Genomic DNA, 23092 nt, shown 5'->3' on the forward strand with positions numbered 1-23092 from the left:
TTTTAATTTTGGGGTGAACTATCCCTTTAAGAGTGAAATGCTTAATACTGGAGACATGCAGAATAATAGTCTCAGCGTATGTATTTCTGTTTCCTCTTTAGCCCCCTGTCCACCTACTTCTGTCACTACTATTTTGGATTGCTCTACTAACACAGTCTTAGTGTCTTGGAGCTCCTTGGCCATATGTGGGGTTCATTACACAGCGAGAGCCATTGGCCCATTGGGGCCCCCTAGTGGTGTGGAGTGTAACACAACAAACTTGAACTGCACTCTTGTCCACCTGCAATGTGGCACCCAATACAATGTCACTGTCACTGCTACCCAAAAAAACTGTACTAGCAAATCCAGCATGGAGTACTCCTTTATTACAGGTCAGGAATCAGGAATTGTATTAAAAATAATATTACCATAATGATAGTCATTAAACTCTATTTTTGCTCTAATAATACTAATAATTGCACTTTCATATTTAACAATGTGTTCATTTCACCCTTCTTTACCCTAACTTTCAGCTCCATGTGTGCCGGTTCTGAATGACGTGGCTCTGAACTGTAGTTCAAGGTCTGCTGTGGTGAACTGGTCTAGTTCAGGGTTGGGTTTAGATCTATTCTGGGTCAGCGCATTGAGCACTCAGGGTCAACAGCTGGGCTGTGGTGTCTCCAACAATGGTTCTTGTGTGGTGGATGGACTGCAGTGTGGACAGACGTACACTTTCAATGTGAATGCAACGCAAGGCCAATGCACCAGTGCTGCTAGTAACACACTGCAGAGGGAGACAGGTAACAAAGCCTAGTCTGTCCATACAAGAGGAAGACGCTGTAAAGAAGAAAAGACTGATTCTTTAGAGTGATGTTGTAGTATAATATAAAGAAATAATTTGAACAAATGCCTCAAGCCCTTTTCACTAAATGCCAGTTAGTTGCTAGCAGACATTTCTACTTGAGTGTAGTGCTGGATATTGACACAGATTTCAGAATTAGATTCTTATTCACAAACTCTCAATTCAATTTAATTAAGATGCTGCTTTGATTTCAGTTCAATTTGAAATACTTCATGCAATTTTTCTTCTCTCAAATAAAGCTTTAAACTACGCAGAGAACACTTTTACTCAGTACATTCCCAAAATATAAAATGTTAAAATTAACAACAAAAATGTAACAAATTATTACATTGGATTTCTCAACACTACATTTAAATTTTTTACTCAAATTCCTTGTTTAAATATGAACATTTAAACATGGCTATCATAAAAGCTTGTTTCATTACATCATTTATATCTTAAATAAGTCTATTTATTTATTTATATAATCACTAAAAGTTAATATATGAATATATCATATATATTCCAAACACCTTAGCAACAACACAGCACTACTCAGATAAAAAATAAAAAAAATAAAATCTAGTTACTTTTAAAAATGTGTTTGGTGCGGATATTACATAATTTGAACCTTTACCTTTAAATTGTATTATTTTCTCTTCTCTTCAGCCCCATGCCCTCCACTAAATATCCAGTCCATAATGAACTGTGGCAGCAACACAGCAAGTGTGTCTTGGTCCGGTGGCAATGGAGCTCTGTCCTTCACGATGACAATGGAATGCTCTAATGGACAGACGTATATCTGCAGTACCAATGAAACAGGATGTGACATCACTAACATGGCATGTGGACAGACATGCACAGTAAAAGTAGTGGCAGAGGGACATTCCTGCAACAGCTCTGAAGGCACTGGATCACCTGTCATAACAGGTCAGAGAAATTTATTCTTGTCATTTTGAACATAATCATTCAAAAATCTGGGGTCAGAAAAATGTATACTTTTATCAAGCAAAATTAAAATTTTATTTAAAATTACATTTATGCATTTAGCAGACACTTTTATCCAAAGTGACTTACAGTGCATTCAGGCTATCAATTTTTACCTATCATGTGTTCCTGGGGAATCAAACCCTCAACCTTGCAATGCTCTACCACTTGAGCTACAGGAACATGATGCAAGGATGCATTAAATTAACAGACACTGAAGTGACAGTAAAGACATGTATGATGTTACAAAAAAAATAAAATAAATAAAAATAAATTATTACTGAGCACCAAATCAGCATATTACATATTACATGAAGGAACATGTGACGGGAGTAAACAAGAATCATCACAAGAATACGTTACATTTTAAGACATATTAAAATAAAATGCTGCTTAAAACAATATTGCAAGTGAAATACAACTTAAGCTCCTTTACCACCTTACTCAAAACAGAACTTATCTATAGTGCTGTCAAACGATTAATCACATCCAAAATAATATATATATATATATATATATATATATATATATACGTGTGTTGTGTTCATTTATTATGTATACTGTATATAAATACACACACATGCAGTATATATTTGGAAAATATCTACCGGTACATTTATTTGCATGTCTATACTTATATTCATATAATTTATATTATAAATAAATATGTGCAATATATTAAAATAACAGATTGTCATGCATGTGTGTGTATTTATACAGTACACATACATAATGTAAACAAAAACTTTTATTTTGGATGCGATTAATCGCGATTAATTGTTTGACAGCACAATGCTTATCTAGCCTGCAAGCAGGACTCTGAATATTCCTTTAAAATAACAACCATGTCAAGTCAACCATGTACTCATTTTGTTTTCTATAATTTCTCCAGGTCCTTGTGTACCACAAAATGTGTCGGCTAGTGTAAGCTGCAGCAGCAACATAGCAACAGTAACCTGGGGAAGCAGCCAAGGGGCGGAGCTTTACACAGTGACAGCCAGAAGTGTTAATGACCTTTCAGCTAACTGCACCTCACCCTCCACTTCCTGTGACCTGTCAGCTCTGACCTGTGGACAGTCTTACATCATCACAGTGAAGGCAAAAGGCAGCAACTGCAGCAGTGGGAACAGTGCGCCTGTTCAAGTTCAAGCAGGTTTGCTTCATATTTCATATCATGATTCTTTTTTAAAGCTGAAGAATGTATTTTTTATATAAAAACGGGCACTGAATGTATTAACATTTAAGTATGACCTTTTTTTTCTTGTGTTCTAGTGCCCTGCACCCCAAGTAATGTCCTGCCCACCGTGGATTGTGTCGCAAAAGCTTTAGTTGTATCATGGACGCCTAGTGCAGGAGGACAGTACTACACTGCCACCTTGCAGGACAGCAATGGACAGTCCACCAGCTGTCAGTCTACAGACTCACAGTGTAACGTGACAGGTCTCAGCTGTGGTCAGCTGTACCGCGTCAATGTGACGGCGTCAGACAGTCTGTGCAGCAGCCCTCCCAGTGCTACTGTGAACACTAACTCAGGTACATAGAAACACGTACAAACAAATACTTGTCTAAATACTCTATATTTTATATACACTGTAAAATATCTGTGTGTATATATATAACCATATATATATGTATTGTAAAAAAGATTCTCAGAGCCTTCCTGCTTTTACCCATAGTTCCCTGCGCACCCAGCTCGATCAGGGCAGTGTTGGATTGTCAGCTGGGTACAGCCACTGTGTCATGGCAGTACGGTGCAGGTGCTCAGGGATACGCTGTCTCTGCCTTGGCACCAGTGAACACCAGGACTAGCTGCACATCCAACAGCTCCATCACGCACTGTGAGCTGAGCGACCTGCAGTGTGGCAATGAGTATACGGTGAACGTACAGAGTTTGGGATACACGTGCAATGCCAGTGCACAGATGACTGGCTTGCTGATCACAGGTGAGGTTAAGTGAATCAGAGTTTTCAGTTTTCAGCGGAGACCGTTTCGGTTTTGTAAACAATTTTGTTCTGCCAACGTACTTCTGCCTTATTGAAATAGACTGCTCCATTCAACCATTTAATGTGCACTACCAGTCAAAAGTTTTTGAACCGTATGATTTTTAAAGAATTCTCTTCTGCTCACCAAGCCAAGATCAAAATTAATGTGATCCCAAAGTACAGAAAAAACAATAATATTGCGAAAATAGTTTTACTATTTAAAATAACCGTTTTCTTTTTGAATATATATTAAAATGTTATTTGTGACCCTGGACCATCAAAAACCAGTCCTAAGTCGCTGGGGTATATTTTCTTTAAAAAAACATTCAAAATCTTACTGTTCAAAAACTATTGACAGGTAGCATATATATCATTTATCGCTGAACATATTTTTAAAAAATCATATTTAAAAATGTGCTTTAAAATTTTTTTTCAAATTAATGATTTTTAAATAAACAAGGTAATCCCACTTCAAAAAATTTGTTGTATTAATTTTACTTAAAATTAATAAATTAATTTAAATAAAAAACAATTAAAAATGACAATTCATAACAGGATATTGAGATTATGCAGAAATTTGACACAATATGCATAATAATTTTTTGTTGATAAAATATGTATCTTGGACACATGTACATCTTCTACATAAATGTATAAAACTAAACCGTTATCATATCACTACAGGCCCGTGTGTTCCTCAGCATCTGACAGTGCACTACAGTCCTTCCACTGCCCTGCTGTCCTGGGACGTTACTAAAGGTGGCTCCAACTTCACAGCAGAGGCTGTGACCCTCGAGGGCCTGACAGTGACCTGTGAGACCTCTAACACGAACTGCACCTTCCCCCACCTGGACTGTGACCAGATCTACAACATTAGCGTGACGGCTCACAACAGTGTTTGCAGTGACACTGTGACCTCTGATCCTATCAAGACAGGTCAGTCATGCGACCACTGATTTTAAAGGAATTTTCATCCAAAATGAAAATCTGTCATTATTTACTCATCCTCGTGTCATTCCAAAACTGCAGGATGTGCATCTTGAATCTTGTCATTTACTTCATTTCATTCCAGAACCCTGTCCTCCTCAGAATGTCAAAGCTAGTCTAAACTGTGCCACCCTCAGTGCCACTGTCTCCTGGGAGCCTAGTCAGTTGGCAGTGGGATATGTTGCATTCCTGGAAGGTGGAAATGATCATTCCACTTCCTGTCAGACCAATCATACATACTGCAGTGTACCTTTTCTTAGCTGTGGTACAGTGTACTATGTCAGAGTCCGTGCCATCGGTGAGGTGTTCAACAGCTCTGACAGCACTGGGGTCAACATGACATCAGGTCAGCAAAAACATTTTAAAACAAACAATATTGTGATGAAACAAAAATATGTTTTCCTATCACAGCAGATCTCTCTAGTACCAAAGGCTGAAGACTAAATTATACCAGAACTGAACATGTTTCTGGTCTTATTTTGCATGATTTTTTGCATGTGTACACTGCTTAAAAAAAACTACATATTTCATGAAAATACACTTTAATGTTAATATATCATAACTTTGTTAAATGACTAAGAAACTATTGGCTACAGTTTGGAATGCTTTATATATATATACATTTTTTTTGACTGGTATTATGTTTTAAAAATATACTATTTCTATTATAATATACTTTCAAGTATAAGTTATTAAATATACTTCTGTATGTTTCAGCACCATGTCTGTCCACCAGTGTGTCTGCTATGGTGGACTGCACTACAGATTCAGTTCTCGTGTCTTGGAGTGCCATTGCTGGGGCAGAGAATTACTCTGTGACCGCTTTGGGGTCAGAAGGTCAAACAGTCTCCTGCTCAACCAATCAGAACCACTGTAACATCTCCTCCCTGCAGTGTGGACAGCAATTTAACCTCACCTTCAGCTCTACGAACCAGCAGTGCCAAACGACTTCCACCACCAATGTCACATTCCTGTCCAGTGAGTTTGCAAAGCATAATGTGTAGAAGGTGTTAAAAGATGAAGTACACTAATTGGGGTCCAATTTTCCTTTCACCACCTTGCAGGACCCTGCGTACCCCTGCAGCCAGTCATCAATACACTGTGTGGTAACAAAATGTCTGTGATGTCTTGGGATGTGAGAGAAGTTGTTGATTACTACATCGCCCAAGCCTTCAGTGCAGCAGGAGAGTATCAGCTCTGTAACTCCACAAGCTCAGTTTGTTCCTTCTCTACTCTGGGCTGTGGAGAGACCTTCACGTTCACTGTCACCGCCCACAGAGGCCACTGCCAAAGCGACACCAGCGCACCTGTGTACCTCACTACAGGTACAGCATTATGCAGTGTAAAAAAATCCTCAGATATCTCATCTTGGGTCTTTAATCAGAAAATTATTATTATTAATTATGATTATGCTTATAATTATTATGAATACTACTTCTAATAATGATATTAAACATTTATTTTAATAACAATTTATTTAATGTATTTTATTACTATTAAAAATAATAATAATAAAATAAATGTGCAAATTTAATTTGTTAATATAAAAAAACTATTATTATAATATAATAAGATTATATTATTATATAAATAACGAATATTATTACAACAGATATATTAATAATGGCTGTATATATTTTATGTTCATATTTTTGTATAATTAATATTTTATTAAATTATTGTTATTAATAATAATAATAGTATAAAGTATTACCAATATTAATATTGCAGATATAATAATAATAATAATAATATGAAGAAATGTATATATTTATTTTTATTAGTTACAGTTATAGTTTTTGTATTTTATTGTTAATATTTTTAGACACACCCCTTTTCACTTTCTGTGCCTTATTACCCAGTATTTATTATTGTTATTATTATTATTATAAATTATACATTTGAATTTTTATTTTTTATTGTTTATACTTTTTATTTTTATAATTAATATTTTATGTAAATACTGTTATCATTAAACGTATAATAATATATAATAACAACATGTTTATTGTTAATATCTTTTACTACTAATATTTTATTTATTTAAAAGATAACAAAATAATTTTATACAATGCTACATAATAACAATCCCCTGTTATTTCTTCTCCAGATCCTTGTAAACCAGAGAACGTGACTGCTCACGTGTCATGTGACAGCGAGACGGTGGAGCTCGACTGGTCAAAAGCCAAAGGAGCATCATTCTACATTGTGATGGCAACAGGGAGTCTGGGATATTTTGTCGACTTTAACACTTCTTCTACTAACCTGTCTGTGTCACTGCTCTGTGGACAAAGCTACAACGTGTCTGTCCAAGCAAATAGTGATACCTGCGACAGCCTACCGAGCATCCCTGCGCTTTTCAGACTCGGTATGTCCTTGAAATTAGACATAACCCTGCTGTGCACTAAACAAAAATCCATATCCTTAAACACACAAAGGCAGTATGCAATTTCCTGTTGTTATAAAAAAGAGAATTTGTTGCAAATAATTCTGTTATTTGAGTGAGAATGGTAGGAAATGAGAAACCAACCTTTGTAATGTGTGTTGTGATCCAGCGCCCTGCACGCCCCTTAATCTCGTGACATATTTCGAGTGTGACAATCAGTTGGGTTCTGTCAGCTGGGGCACAAGTGATGGGGCGAACATGTACACTGCCACAGCAGTGGGTGAGGATGGAAACACACACCTGTGTGTTACTAATGGGACCAGCTGCACCTGGGAGGACCTGCACTGCGGTGAAATCTATAACGTTACAGTCACTGCCAATGACAGCCGCTGCACGAGTGCACGCAGCAACAGCACCACCATACACATGGGTAAGACCAGACACTAATGATGAATGTACCAGCAGTCTGCATCTATTCTAGGGATATTAAATAGAAGATTGCATTAGATAACAAAATAAGATCAAACCAAGTGGCAATCACTTGACACCTGCATTTATATGTATACTGTTAAAAATCAAGATAAAAAGTATTTGAACACTGTGAACTTGAGGAGGATCAGCTGGTTAAAAATATTCCATTATTGTGTTAAGGGGAAATCTGTGCTGTGTTTTCTGCCTCTTTAGCCCCATGTGTCCCTCAAGCTTTGACGCCCATCCTGGACTGTGGCACAGGGGTGGGCTCTCTGAGCTGGGCTTCCAGTGCTGGAGCTGAGACATATGAGGTGGTAGCAGTGAATGAAGACGGGAACACGTTGGCATTCAGTACCAACATCACCAGTGGATTCTTCTCAGAGCTGCTCTGCGGTAAACAGTACCAGGTCACAGTCAGAGCAATCAACGGGCAATGCAGAAGTGAACCGAGTTCACCTGCTTACCTGTCTTCAGGTAATACAGAAACACTGATAGCTTGAATATTCATTCAGTCTGTTGAGAATGACCCATATCGCAGATCTCAAATGCTTTTCCTGTTCTGTTCTCCTCCAGTTCCATGTGTTCCTCAGAATGTCGTGTCTGAGCTGGACTGTACTTTTAACTTTATAAATATAAGGTGGAACATCAGCCGCGGGGCGGCGTCTTACCTGGTGGTTGTCAAGGGACCTGAAGGTCCAGTGAACGCCTGTAACACAACTGCACAGGTGTGCAGACTGCAAACACTGCACTGCGGCTCCTCGTATGATGTCAGCGTTATTGCAGTAAACCAACAATGCAACACATCAGGAAGCTCCATCTTACAAATAAACACCGGTATAGTCTCCAGTTTCATATCCTCTGCTCACTGCCTTTATCTCTGTAAAAAAAAAAGAAAAAAAAAGAGATTCATTACAACTGAGCATGCAAATAGATGTAAGATAGAAAGCAAATTACAATTCATTATGCAAATATTATTAAAGGAACACTGCACTATTTTTCAAATTCCCTAGAATTAAACAGTTGTGTTTTACTGTTTTCAAATCCATTCAGCCAATCTCTGGGTCTGGAGGCAGCACTAAAACTGTAGCTTAGCATAGATCTTTCAATCTGATTAGACCGCTAGCATCTTGCTCAAAAATGACCAAAGAGTTTTTAAGCTATTGAATTTAGTCTTTCTCCAACCTTGTTTCTGTGCAGTGCCGTGTGTACCCACTCATGTGCAGGGCAGTGTAAACTGTATGACTGGAGCTGTATCCGTGTCCTGGGACCCAAGCTTAGGGGCCATTTCCTATGCGGCGGTTGCTCAGACTAGTGGTGGATACGTCTCAGTGTGTAACAGCACTGGAACAGCATGTGTCTTCTCAGATCTGCTCTGTGGGATGAACTATAGTCTAACTGTCAGTGCCACTGACGGGTCCTGCAACACTGCACCGAGTCAACCAGTCGTGCTGAGTACAGGTACCTGAAAAACCAAAAATACCATCCACCATAAATGCAGTTCAACAGTTTGGGGTCAGTACTATTTTATGCTTTTAAAAGAAGCCTTATGCTCACTAAGGCTGCATTTATCTGATCAAAAATACATTTAAAATCATAACATTGTGAAATATTATTAAAATTTAAAGGAACTTAAAATGTTCTATTTTAATATATTTTCAAATGTAATTTAATCATGTGATGGCAAAGCTGCCATTACTTCAGCCTTCAGTGCAACATGATCTGTTAGAAATCATTCTAATATGCGGATTAGCAAATATTTTTTCTTATGATTATTTGATGAACAGAAAGTTCAAAAGAACTTATTCATGTGAAATATAAAAGTTTTCGCCACTTGAGATTTTTTGCCCAAAATGATCTGACCCCAAACCTTTTATATTTGTTTATCACAATGATATATATATGACTTATTATTATTTTTTTGTCTTTAAGGGTAAAAAACACATCTAGACGTGTAATAAAATTGAACAGAATGCATATATGAATATCATTATCATTATCAATAACATCATTAAATTCACAGCCTTCAAATTTTTTTTATCCTAAGGACACAAGGATGTTTTACTGTTCATTATTTAGAAATGTGGTTCCCAATTTTCAAGTACTACATTTATTATTTAGTTAATTATGATAACTGTTAATATTTCATTTCACTTCAGTGCCCTGTAAGCCACAGAATGCTAGCGCCCAGCTCGACTGCGACACCAACTCTGCTGTTGTAAGCTGGGAGCTCAGTGATACCGTCACACATTACACAGTCCAGGCTATTGGTTCTGACGGACATCGCATAGACTGCACCAGCTCCGACCACAGTTGTACATTAGATGGCATGCACTGCGGCCAGAACTATAACATTACTGTCGCTGCCTTGGATGGAGTATGTGACAACAGCAACACACACCTCGTGCTGAAGTCAGGTGAGTCTGCTGATTCTTTTGTGCATCTGATCACAGAGGAGCATGCAGGTGTATGATTGTTAACAGTAATAACAAATATTCTTATAAAAATGGTTGCTGTTCTTGCTCTCTTTCAGCTCCATGTGCACCTAGCAATGTGCAGACGTCTTTGCATTGCGACCTCAGGGGTGGTGTTGTGTCTGTGTCATGGGTGCAAGCAAACGGTGCGGAGTCTTACATGGCTGTGGCCGTGTCTAATGATGGTCATTTCTACTCTTGTAACACCACCACTGCCTCCTGTGATCTGCAGGAACTGCAGTGTGGCCAGATTTATAATGTCTCGGTCTACTCGCTGGCCTATGGCTGTGGAGGCGTGAAGAGCACTATGTCTCAGGTGCAGACAGGTATGGTGTGAAGATTTTACTTACTTTATCAAGTAAAGACAACTGTATGTTTTAGTATTTAATGTATTAGTCCTATTTAAAACCAGTAGTCTCATCTTGAAGCTGATAATTACATAATGAAAGATCTGAACACTTCAGTTCAACTTAAAAACCCATCAAATATAAAAGGACCATATTGTTTTTTTGTCATATATATTTCACTGAAGGTTTCTGTCAACAACAGCAGTTGAAATAAAATTTGATCATTTTTCATGCATCCTCTGCCTTAAAGGTAAATCTAATGAAATATTTAAAGATCATTTCAAAAAGAAAATACGAAAATATATTTTGCTTAAGTGAGGTGTACTTTTGGCATTAATTTGTTTAAGACAATTTAAGACAATTATCTCTCCAAATTTATCATTGCTTAAATGCAGAAAAATAATGATAAAAATGAATAAATATTTTATTTAAATGGGTAAGTATTTATATTTTATTGTTAAATATTTAATATGATTAAAAAGGTTTAATAATATAGTAAGGAAACCACAAAATAATCTGTAAAAAGTAAAACATCTCATTATGCAAACAATTTTTGCACATTCACTTTTAATAGAAATTCTCCTTAGTTAAAATGCCTCCATGCAAAAGTCTGAATTTAATGCCATTTTATAAAATATATTTCTTATATTCTTATTTCTGAAGCAAAATATGAAAAGGAAATGTTTTGTAAGATTCAATCTTCTTTAGAAATAAACAAGCGACTATATGTTTAGGCTTCTATGACGAACTTTTTGCATGTGACATGAGCGGCATGCTAACTTGATGTAGCATTGCAGCAAGCACACCATCGTTGCTATATTGGCTTACCTTATTCAGTTTCCTGCTGATGTAGTTAGTACAGCCCCACCCTACAATAACATCCTGGTTCCTTCTTTCTCTTTTCTCAGCTCCATGTCCCCCACAGAACGTATCTGCCATTGTGCAGTGTGATTCAGGGTCTGTGCTGGTGAGCTGGAACCCAGCAGTGGACGCCAGCCTGATCATAGTTGAACTCGAGTCTGAGAGCACTGGTGTGATCTCCTCATGTAACAGCACAAACACGCAGTGCTCCATCACCCATCTGCCCTGTGGAGAGAGATTCAACCTCATTGTGGTGTCTCTGAGAGGTGGCTGTCAAAGTCAACCAAGCAGTAACCTTTCCATCACCTCAGGTTGGACACTAACACAAGCATATATTCTCAAACAGATTTCAGTAGCTATATTTACATAATGCACTTTATGTCTGACCTCTTCTCTTTACAGCTCCATGTATTCCACAGGGAGTCAATGGTACTGTGGACTGTGTCACTAACTCTGCATGGGTATCATGGGATGTAGCTAATGGTGCAGAGTCTTACACAGTGCTGGCTGTAGGGGAGGATGGTAACAATTCCACCTGTAGCAGCTCAAACTCCACCTGTAATGCACCTGACCTAGGCTGTGGAAGGAGCTACACCTTTTACGTCACTGCCTCAAATGCTGCATGCCTGAGCCCACCCAGCAGCAGCTTTCAGCTGGAGACAGGTAAGTACACCAGCCGTAGACAGGTTTAGCCCTTTTAAGACTAAATGTATTTCAGCCTCAAAGTATGTATAATATCTCTCTCCAGCACCCTGTGCCTTGTCATCCATCGTGGTGGTGGCTGAATGCCACAGTTCTGTTATCATGGTACAGTGGCAGAAAGCTCGGAGCGGAAATTCTCTCTACTTTGCCACAGCAGAGGATCAAGACCTTTCCATCCTTTCCTGCAATAGCTCCGCATCTTCCTGCAACCTAACCAATGTGCAGTGCGACAAGGAGTACACTATCATTGTGGCTGCTTCGGCCAACAAATGCAGCAGCCTCCGCAGCCCACCCTACAAGATCAGAACTGGTACAAGCATTATTATTATGCCATTACAAAATAGATGTTTATTTTAGAAAGCAATCCATAAGAAAGCAAAAACTATTTAGAAGCAACCATTACTATTTTCATTGCTCCGACCTAGGGTTGGGAATTGAGCCTTTAAAGAGGTCCGCTATTACTTTCTTAGGTGATCTGACTTAAATATTCTACCAAATAGATTAAGAAAAAACTCTTAGACTTGCATTTAAGAAGGGACTTGGGACATACCTAGGGACCACGATATCATGGACACCTGGGGAAGTGCTTTTTTTGACTTTTTTTCTAGTAACTGAGCATCCGCCCAGAAACACTTATGCTAACAACCGTGCTATACACAACAACATCTGCATTGTGGTACTTTTATAGTTAAAGGGTTAATTCTCCACAAATGAAAATTCTGTCATGATTTAGTCACCCTCATGTCTTTCCAAACCTCTAAGACCTTTGTTAGTTTTCAGACCACAAAATATTTTTTGATGAAATCTGAGAGCTTTCCGGCCCTCCAACAACAGGGACAGACTTTTTTTTTCTTTATTCTTATAAATCCAGATATGTGCATGGAAAACAGCGTGTGCACATTTATATGCCCAATTTGTGCATTTGCACCATGCATGAGTTGTATAATCTCATGGAGGGCAACCTTCCAGTGGAGTTTAGTGTCTGCTCGGAAGTTCCTGGTAATCACAAAGACCTTGATGAGATAAGATTGGAGCTAAACTCTAAAGGAAGGTAGACCTCCAGGAGCAGGATTGGGTATCCCTAATCTACAGCTCTATCCATGTTAGATTAGCTTTCATTACATTAACATTCAAGCTGTTCTTATTTCATCTGCAGCACCCTGTCAGCCCTCATCAGTACAGGCCGATACAGACTGTCAGTCAAATGATGTGTTTGTGTCATGGAACCCATCATACGTGGCACAGTCGTACCTGCTTACTGCAGTTGGCAGAGATGGAGACTTGAAGACGTGCAATTCCTCAGACAATAACTGCACACTAACTGATCTGCAGTGCAGCAACATCTATCAAGTGTCCATTTTAGCCAGTAATGAGAACTGCACCAGCCTGCCCAGTGCTAACATCACCATCAAAACGAGTAAGAGGACACAAACACTTTTCCATTTAATTCTGTGAGCATAGTTTATACATTGTGTAATTGATTATTGCCATGTGTTTATTCTGCAGTGCCATGTGATCCAGCCAACTTAACTGTAACCTTACAGTGCGGAAACAGTAGTAGTGCCTCCTTGTCCTGGGTGGGGAGTACAGGGTCAGTGGCCTACATGGGACTTGCTCAGTCAGAAAACGGCACAACAACCTACTGTGAAACCACAAACACGTCTTGTATTCTGGAGGGCTTAGTGTGCGGCACTGTGTACAACTTTACAGTGCAGGCCATGGATGGCTTCTGCAACAATTCCTTGAGTGAAACACAAACTAAGGGAGCAGGTACAGCCATCCTCATGTCACAATAATCTGCTTTCTTTGAACGTATCTGCTAGTATTTCACAAGCTAACAAGGACATTTCAAACCACTGCTTTTGGAGTGGACTTTAAATTTTGGTTCAGTTTATTGGCACAATTTCTGTTCCAAAAGAACCACACTCCAATTTGCTTGAAAATGAACGTCTATAGAACAAGTCCAGTCTTGTATGGTTGTCCGATTTGATCCAATTTGCAGATCCGAATCACTACTTATAAGATCTTCAAGGATCTATTTGGTTAGTGGTTACTTGCATTAAGAATGTGTCTACGAATTGAATATAACATAAAAAAGGACCTCTAGAAGGTGAGAATCAAACTTTGCTTCAGATCAGCCATGAAATCCTAACAAGTGCCTGTTGCTTTCTAGTAATCCTGAAGACAGTGATAAGCTGGTTTAGGTGTATTTGATTATAGGGTTGAGGCTGGACAGTGAGATTTGTCCATTCCTGGTATTTGGTGTTGGCAAATTCATTGTGAAGACCAATATAAGTGACAATTTGGTTCTGCTGCTTTGGGATCCCCATTGGAAAAATAGGTTTTAAGTCTTGTTCTCTCCTCTTTCCCTCAGCTCCATGTCCTCCAACTGGATTTAGGGTTATCCCTCGTACAGTAGTAAATGATACTCAGATCTTGAGGGCGTCTTGGTCTGCTGTGAATTGTCCTAATTCTGAATACCTCCTGGCACTCACGGGCAGCATTCAGGGAACCGACCAAGCACTCTTTGACATCACCTCCTATTGGACAAGTCGCACAGTCTTCGAAGTGCCTTTACCATGTGCCTCCACCTACAGTGCAACCATCAGTGCAAGGAACTTTGCCGCCACAAGTGGCAAGTCTGCTGCCGTCACTGGAACCACAGGTGCACAATGTTCAGTCACCACAGGACTATCTTCTTACCATACTTAAATGGGATATGAAGATGCTTAAAATGCAAAAACATCCATAACTCATCTGTTCATTTGTTTCCTTCCCCCAGTGCCTTGTGCCCCTCTAAATGTCACGTTCTCTGCATCATTGGCGGTAGTGGCATGGAATGAGTCTCTATTTGCTGAAAACTACACTGTGTATGGGGTTACATCCTCTGGTAGGATGAAACTCTGCACGACCTCACAGCTGCTCTGCTCTGTCACCAATTTCAGCAGTGGTCACATTGTCGTAACTGCCCAAAATGCTGCTGGGGAGAGTGGAGACTCGGTGCCTGTTGTAGGTAAGAAGGTGATTTTAGAGAACAAGAATCAAATATCAGATCAGTGGCAATTTCCGAAAACAGGTTTGTTAATGTGTATCTTGCTTTGGTGAAAGTCTGGTAACCTTTGATCTTGTCCATACTTTAGCAGTGACAGCAGATCGCAGGAGGTGAGACCTGGCACAAAGTAAGAAAGGTGAGTTGATGCTCAACAGTTATGAAAATTTATGAGATACATTCATGAAATACTGTATCTTCTCCAGTGGACCCAAAAAACCTACTTCCGTCTCCCTAGCCTCATTCCACATGCAGTTAAATTATGCCAACTAATGTTTGCTTTTAAAGATTCATCCACAACAGCTCCTTTCCTTAACATCTTAAAAATTATATTTACAAGCCTTGAAATAGTTTCCAGTATTAACCCTGGACTCTCTCTACACCAGGCCTGACCAACCCTGAGTAAATGCTTGCATCTCATCCCATCGCACTCAAAACTCTTCCCTCTGAGAACTCCTGCACTTATCTAAGAATTCTTGAAACTGTGATATTTAACTTTTGCATGTTACATATATTCTGGTTAAAAGGTTCACTTTTTTTAAAACAATATTTAAGGGTGAAATAGTTTGACTGGGTAAAATATTAATATTATTTCTTTTTAAAACAAAATTCAAAATCTGTTGTTTCTGGCTGTAGGATTTACTTTCATGCAATGACAAATATTTTTTAAAAGGTCTTATATAAATATGTATTCCTGTGTGTTTTGTATATGAGTGCTTTTATTAAATACAAAGAGCATTTCTCCATCTGATCAGTCTTATAAATTATGACATGTAAAATAAATTAACCATACACAAAACACCTGCTGTTCTTATAAAATGAATGATCTTAGAAGTTACTGACAAGGACAGAACAGTGACCTATTCAAAGCAAAACATCACTTTAAAATATTAATACTTGCACAATTTGAGAGTAGGACTAAATTGTGTCACAATGCTTCATATGGGATAGCCGCTACTTTTCTCACCGTCAGTAATAGCAACTCTGAGCTCTTTTTAAATTATGGATAGTGTTGTACTGCAAAAATAAAGTTGAAATCATCCAGCAGAAGCACATCTTGAGTTAATAAACTAAAATCTCATGGCAGGTTTGCCTTGAAAGGCTTGTCATTACAAACCATCAACCTCTATGGAGAAATTGTGACACTTCTACTAAAAGAACCCAACAGTTTTGCTTAATGACATAAAAAAAAAAAAAAAATACAACTGAGCAATTGTGTTCCATACAAGAATTTTATTAGAAAACAAGATGCAACAGAGCAATGAAACAGCACAATGTCAGCACATTTTCAGCAGCCTGTGCCACAAACTCAACTCTGTGGTAGCTCTGTTGAAATTTAAAACATTCTCTGAGCTCTATGTACAAAACCATTTGTGAAAATCCAGAACACAAATTGGGAGAGAAAGGGAATTTTAAAAAAAAAGTTTTAAAATGCCATTTTCAGTCTGGACAACTGTAAAGGGCAACTGAGAGAAAATTACATTTTTTGATATCTACACAAATGGCAATTAACATTGCAGAAAAAAAAAACCAGGCTTTTCCATATGCTAACTTCAACAAGTGGTGCACAAGAGGATTAAAGATAAAGACATGAAGTAATAAGAGAGGGACTGGAATAAAGGTGAAGAGGGAATTTGAGATCTGGATCAGGGAGACACTTGAACACTGTTTGTTCTTTCTCCTTTTTCATGACTGGGATGCTCTTGTTTTACATGTTCTCGTCCATTGCTTGATTCTCGTCGGTGCGATCGCTCTTTGCTGCGACTGCGTTTGTGTGAGCGTTCCTTACTATGGCTGCGTTCCCTTTTCCGGTTCTTCTCCTCCCCTGCTTCCTGCCTGCTCCTGCTGCCCGAGCGGGAGCGCTTCTTGCTAGATCGTTCGGTTTTGTGTTTCCTGTCTCTGCTTCTGCTCCTTGACCGTTTACTCCTCTTTTCTTCCCTGTGTTTTCTATCCTCCTTATCTTCCTTGTGCCTCCTCTCTTCCCCCTCTCCTTTACTCCTCTTGTCTTTGGACCTCTCCCGATCTTTATGGTGCTCTCTGTCTTTCCTGCGACTACGCTCCCTCTCACTCTCTGCCTCCCTTTCTTTCCGCTTCTCTCGACTGGCGCTGCGACTCCGGCGTCGTTCCCTGGTCCGGTCTGGTGTTCTGGAGCGTCGTCTATCTCGGTCTCTCTCCCTGTCTCTATCCCGGTCCTTTCCCTCCCGTTCTTTGCGCTGCCGATCTCGTTCTCGCTCCAGTTCATGGTCAAAGCTGGCGCTTTGTTTTTCTCTGTGATGGCTGCGACTCCGTGAACGATTTTGGGATCTCCTGGGACTGGGACTTTTCCTAGGTGTCCTGAACACACACACAAATAAAAATATTAAACACAGCATATACAAGTACCCTAGAACCCACAGGACACTTTGTCAAATAGGAGAGAGTGAGTGTCAATTTTGAAACAGCAATACTATTAACTGCATTCAGATTAAATGCAAGTCAGAATCTGATATAGACAAGCATAACTCAGAGCAGAAATAAGAGCATTTAAATTAATTTTACCCTGGATATGTTTACAAACACGGCACAATTCAACAGGATTTTCAGAAAGATTGTCTAAAATACAATGCTGTGTGACTATATTGGATACGACATTAATGTCGCAATACACAAGTCTGAGTAACTTTTCATTATGTGGTCACTACTGTTTTGGCTGTTGTTAAAGATTGTTTGATATATAGTATGTGTGTTTTTATTTTTTACCTAAATTATTGCAGGGTCCATCTACAAAAAACTGCCAATTATACCAGTGGTCATTTACTTCCAAGTACATAATCGTCCATGCCGATGAGGGGAGTCAAACAGGAAAGAAAACAGCCTATTTTCTAAATTACCATGTTTATGTTAAAATCTTTATAACATATTTGGACCACAGAAAACGGTACACAATAAAAAAAAAAAAAAAAAAAAAAAAAAAAGACCATTCATGACCCCTCCAACAACACAAGAAATCAGTTGAGTTTAAGTTCAAAAGTGTCCATTATATACAAACAATTACAAGGAAATTACAAATGCCACATTAAATTAAACATTAAAGTAGATAAACTGAAATGTTATTTTCTTGTAAAACATACGCCAGTAATCGGTTTTAATTACGGAGTAATTATGGTTGGTCTTAAATAGTTCATTCAAAATGGCTGATCATTTAAATAAGCTGAAGCTATAAAAAAAGCTTAAGAAGTTGCTTTATTACATCGCCACTACCATTCAAACAGCACCACAAACGGTGATCACCGCTGATCTGGTTAGCCAAATAATGTCATCCCAGTCACACACAACAAATGTACCTGGAACGGCACCTATCACCATGCCTTCCCGAATCGGCTGCCTCCTCTGCATCCTGCTCATCTTTTTGCGGGGGTTTACGTGGTCGGCTCTTCATGTGTTGGTCGATTGCTTTCTGCGCAGGAACAGGTATTCGTGGGAACAACGTTGAGAACCATTCCAGCTTGGTTAGGAAGGAGCGGAGCATCTCTCCGATCGTCATTACGCACCCTCCTCCAGCCTTCACATCCAACTCCTAATCACAAAAAACCAAAGAGGAGCAAAACCATTAAAACTACAATCACAAACATGAACACACTCAGACATGCACTTATCACATGACCTCTGGTATACAGGATAACTACAGGATAACGCTAATAATTACACTTTACACTGTCCTGAATGAAATGCTTCATTTGTGATGACCAAATACTGAGTCTTCACCTCTGCTCTCACCTGACTTAATATTCAGAATTTACAGGTGCACAAGTAATTTTGTTTGTCCACTGACCATCATATTGGACTTTACAGTAACAAATAATCAGCATGTGTACAAAAGGAATACCATCATTTAAATACCTTGTTCACTAGCCAAAAAAGATGCCATTTAATAGACCTTTAGTGCACCTTTAACATAAGTCGAAATATTTTCTGTCTTTCTTCTTGACTTTTTATAGAAAATAGAGTTTATTATATTAAATTTCAATTGATCAAAACACTGCATGACTGTGCTTCAAAATAATTAGCTTCCATAACGTCTCTTACTATGCAATGACTCAAAATAGGTGCGATGCAGAGGAGGTTGTAGGTCAGCTGACATATACATGCTGTACCAGTGCGTGTGAAGGGGTGGAGTGGGTGGGTGAGCTTGTCTAACTGCACTCACGAACGCCAGCCAAGAGTGTGGAGCACACCCTATATCCAATCCACCCGCATCACAAGGGCCATCTGGGAGAGAGAACAGGGCAGTCAGCCAGAGACACGCATTACCACCACCAAACCTGGCAGCAATTTCTACTCAAAGCAAATTAGATCTCCTTTTCTGGACTTTAAAAAAAATGGATAATATATTACCAACTTGTTTACAGGTGAGAGTGGGCGTGCAGGAGCACAAGAGATGAGCCAGCACCCAGTAATGGATATCTGATATTTAATGTCAAACATAAATGTCTCTATGAATCACAGAAGCATGCTGCCATATTCACACTTATGTGGGCTAAGAGAATATTGCATGCTATTTAACATTTGACCACAGAGGAATAACCAGAGAACTTCACATCTGGTTGACCATTTGTTAAGAGTTTGTGCTGATCTCAAAACAGACATGGCATACCCAGTGAGATAAGAAACCAGTCATCTAAAGTCTTAAGAAAACTTGCCACCACACACACAGTTGTAACCGTGTATCTCAAGAGGAACATTAAGCCAAATGAGGTCAAAGGTTGAAGGACAGCAATGTGCATCACAATCAGCATTTGGCCTAAAACTTACTGGTTACAATTGGGTACATTAGAAATAAGAGAGAGAGATTAAGGCATTACCCGTGGTGACATACCTCCTCGTCGTCAAGGAACTCATCATACCAGTCCACCAAGTCAGAAGGAGGTTGGGTATACCTACAATACACAGATTTAACATTATAATTGTGTATTCATGGAAGCCAGAAAATATGCATCATCCAAACAAACAATGTAGCTTGATCTAAATATTTATGCAATACCATCAGATATACAGCAATTTGGGTACATCTGCTCAACATATTCATACTCCTTTGCTAAATACAATGAGAGAATGTGATTATTCTAAGTAGTTTACCCACATGAACCTCTATAGCAGTGTTAAAAAACAAAACATGAAGTGACTTCTGAAACGGTTACAAAAAACAATTTAGATAATGTTATGTGTTCGGACTCATACCTGATGTACATGAAGCCCAGTGACCTGATATAGGGCGAATCTGTGTGAGTGATGAGACCCATCACTTGTTTACGGGTCAGTTTCAGTGTAAATAGCTTATACAGCAAGCAAAATGCAGTGGACACAATCCCACCCGTACCGACTCCTCGAACCTGCAAGACAAACATCATAAATCTTACAGCTAGACTAATTTCCTTCTTCAGTGAACCTCTCCCTTGTTTAATTAAAATGACAAAGAGGATGGGAGCATGAAGTCGAGGAGGTCTCAAGGCACGTACTTCTACTTACCCCTCCGCACATTCCTGTCTGCCCCGCGGTCTTCCTGCTGCCTTTTTCCCATGGCTCCATATGATTGACCTGAGAAAGAAAATCAGATGATTATAGAGGAAAAATACAACTCAATCTAACCTTTTTTCAAACCTAGATTCTACAATTTACTGTTAATCTGCTACTTAAAGCTTACACTTTAAAATCATGAAAAGTGGAAGGGGAAAAAAGTTCACAATATTTTTGCAGTACAGTACAGGCTAACAGAAATATACAATATTTTCCATATTAACAATAAAGGGCCGTTCATACATAGGACGATAACTTTGGATAAAAACGTCTGCTAAATGATTAAATGTAAAGTTTAATTTAGTCCTTGTAATTCTATGAGAATAGGTTAGTTCACACCACAACTGTAACGACAAAGAGGAATGATATCGTAGGAATCACTCTCAGAATGATTAATTGTGACCCTGGACCACAAAAGCAGTCATGAATTGCATGGGTATATTTGTAGCAATAGGCAACAATACATTGTCTTTTATGCCAAAAATCCAGAGGATATTAAGTAAAGAACATGTTCCATAAAAACACATTGTATATTTTCTTACCATAAATAAATCAAAACGTATTTTTTTTAACTGGAAATATGCACGGCTAAGAACTTCAGTTGGGACATTTTTAAAGGTTATTTTCTTAATATTTAGATTTTTTTGCAACTTCAAATTCCAGATTTTCAAATAGATGTATCTCGGGCAAATTTAGTCCCATCCTAACTAACTATACATCAATGGAAAGCTTATTTATCAGCTTTCAGGTGATGTATAAATCTCAAAATTTGGTTTTGTGGTCAAGTCATATTTCTCCAGCTTATGAACGACCAAAGGACACGACATATCTGCATAGCGCTCGTAATAAAATTACCCTGTCCGTTGGTAAAAACACAAATATGTAAAAATGATCTTCATAGTTATTGCTCTTAGTGTGAACGGTCCTTAATAGTAGAAACAGCGGGTGCTGTGGTGAATTTCTATGGTGATCTACTCTATCTTAAGGACTTAGTCACTATTCACTTTGATTGAATGATTTTCCATACAATTAAAGCTAATGGTGACTAAAGCTGTCATTCTGTTGAACTAAAGTAGCTTAATCTCACTGGTTTGGGTTAAATGTTAATAATGGATATGAGTTAATGATGACAATTTTCATTTTTGAGGTAACGTTAACCATTCATATAACGTTAGGCATAGGTTATTTTGAACTAGTTAGCACAATTAGCATCCATAGACTAACACGGCCTAGTTCAGCTCACGTAAAACTACATTTAAAACTAAAGACAAGTAACAGTCATTTAAAAACTTTTTAAGCCGAGTAAGAAAAATAACAACCAATGAGCAATACTCGAAACTCCAATGTAAAACAAATAAGAAAACCGCGGGCTTCACGCTCGTCGGCCCGGGTTAATTTCGCCACCTTGAAGTAAATCTCGTCCACCACCTCGTGGTACGTCTTGAGCTCGTACAGCTGGACCTTGAAGTATGGCGACGACAGGACGTTTGTCAGGATCATGGGGTTGAGGTTCATAGTCTTTTCGTTGCCCCATAACGGCAAGTTGTTCCCGTGTTTCCCGCCAGCCGGTTTGCTCACGGCCTGCTGCTGTTGTTGCTGCTGACTAACCGCCATGGCAGTTCTTTCACAACGCCATTAAACTACTAAAAGAAAGAAAAACGAACGTTGCCCCTAACGAATATCGCGGCAACTCGTTCAACGAGGTGCGCGAGTGACAGACCGACGCCTCTTAATTCATTCGAATTTGATTTTGGGTCGTTTGATCGTATTCTCAGCGACTAGAAGACGCACGCGAAGCGTTCAGTTACCGTCACGCCGAGTAATGGGGACAAGATGGCGCACGGAAGAGGGGCGGCGGAAAGGGACGCAAGGCTGGGGTTGCCAAGTTGTCACAGTAAAATGCTTATTTTCTCTCTAGAAAGAAGAAACTGGGGAAATGCTTTAGAAAGTTTGAGTAACAAATAATATGTAATGATGCTTTAAAAAACATAAATGTATTTATGTGTGAAAATAAAAACAATGGGGTTCGTCTACAAGTGGAAAAAAGTTAATCGCTAACTGCATTGCTTAGGAATATGTTTTACGCAGGACTTGGCAACACAATCCTCCAGCGTGGTTTACAATAGCTTGTTACCTGACTGCAGATGTCTTACATAGTCCATATAAATATTGTTAAAGTCGCTTATGTTTTTCCATGCTCTTGGTGTTGTGTGGCAGTAACGCTCCAAATTTAAGGCCAAGGCTGCATGTTTTTAAGATGTGTTTATTATGATTATGGGACATGTATTTCAACTTAATAAATAATATAGATGTAAACTGTGCATCGCCAGTTCAATTATAACAAGATTTATTTTAGATGTGCAAAGACAACTACCCAGCATAGCAAGTAAAAAATACAAAATCAAATACCAGATTTCTTTTTAAAACAAAATATATTTCTTAAAATGTAACTTATTACAGTGAAGCACATATATGG

At 38.6% G+C, this 23092-nt stretch overlaps 2 protein-coding genes across 2 annotated transcripts; one reads left to right on the forward strand and one right to left on the reverse strand.

Annotated features, from left to right (window-relative positions):
• The first annotated feature begins 658 nt into the window (after positions 1–658).
• LOC127951571 (fibronectin) lies at positions 659–15831 on the forward strand. Its single transcript, XM_052549535.1, has 25 exons — positions 659–779; positions 1490–1750; positions 2700–2960; positions 3080–3340; positions 3484–3750; positions 4474–4725; positions 4862–5122; positions 5494–5754; positions 5841–6101; positions 6887–7144; positions 7332–7592; positions 7847–8107; positions 8207–8467; positions 8831–9091; positions 9790–10047; positions 10164–10430; positions 11360–11623; positions 11715–11975; positions 12061–12324; positions 13171–13431; positions 13521–13784; positions 14389–14679; positions 14797–15027; positions 15155–15202; positions 15450–15831. The coding sequence occupies exons 2-24, from the start codon at positions 1522–1524 to the stop codon at positions 15178–15180; spliced, it is 5742 nt and encodes a 1913-aa protein (XP_052405495.1). The 5' UTR covers positions 659–779; positions 1490–1521; the 3' UTR covers positions 15181–15202; positions 15450–15831.
• A 445-nt stretch (positions 15832–16276) lies between these two features.
• LOC127951578 (pre-mRNA-splicing factor 38B) lies at positions 16277–22482 on the reverse strand. Its single transcript, XM_052549550.1, has 6 exons — positions 22021–22482; positions 20569–20637; positions 20281–20432; positions 19919–19979; positions 18387–18619; positions 16277–17397 (listed from the first exon to the last, which is right to left on the reverse strand). Exons 1-6 carry the CDS (start codon positions 22228–22230, stop codon positions 16710–16712), a joined length of 1413 nt encoding a protein of 470 aa, XP_052405510.1. The 5' UTR covers positions 22231–22482; the 3' UTR covers positions 16277–16709.
• Positions 22483–23092: the final 610 nt, after the last annotated feature.

Source organism: Carassius gibelio, chromosome B2 (genome assembly GCF_023724105.1).
Source record: "Carassius gibelio isolate Cgi1373 ecotype wild population from Czech Republic chromosome B2, carGib1.2-hapl.c, whole genome shotgun sequence".
Lineage (NCBI taxonomy): Eukaryota > Metazoa > Chordata > Actinopteri > Cypriniformes > Cyprinidae > Carassius > Carassius gibelio.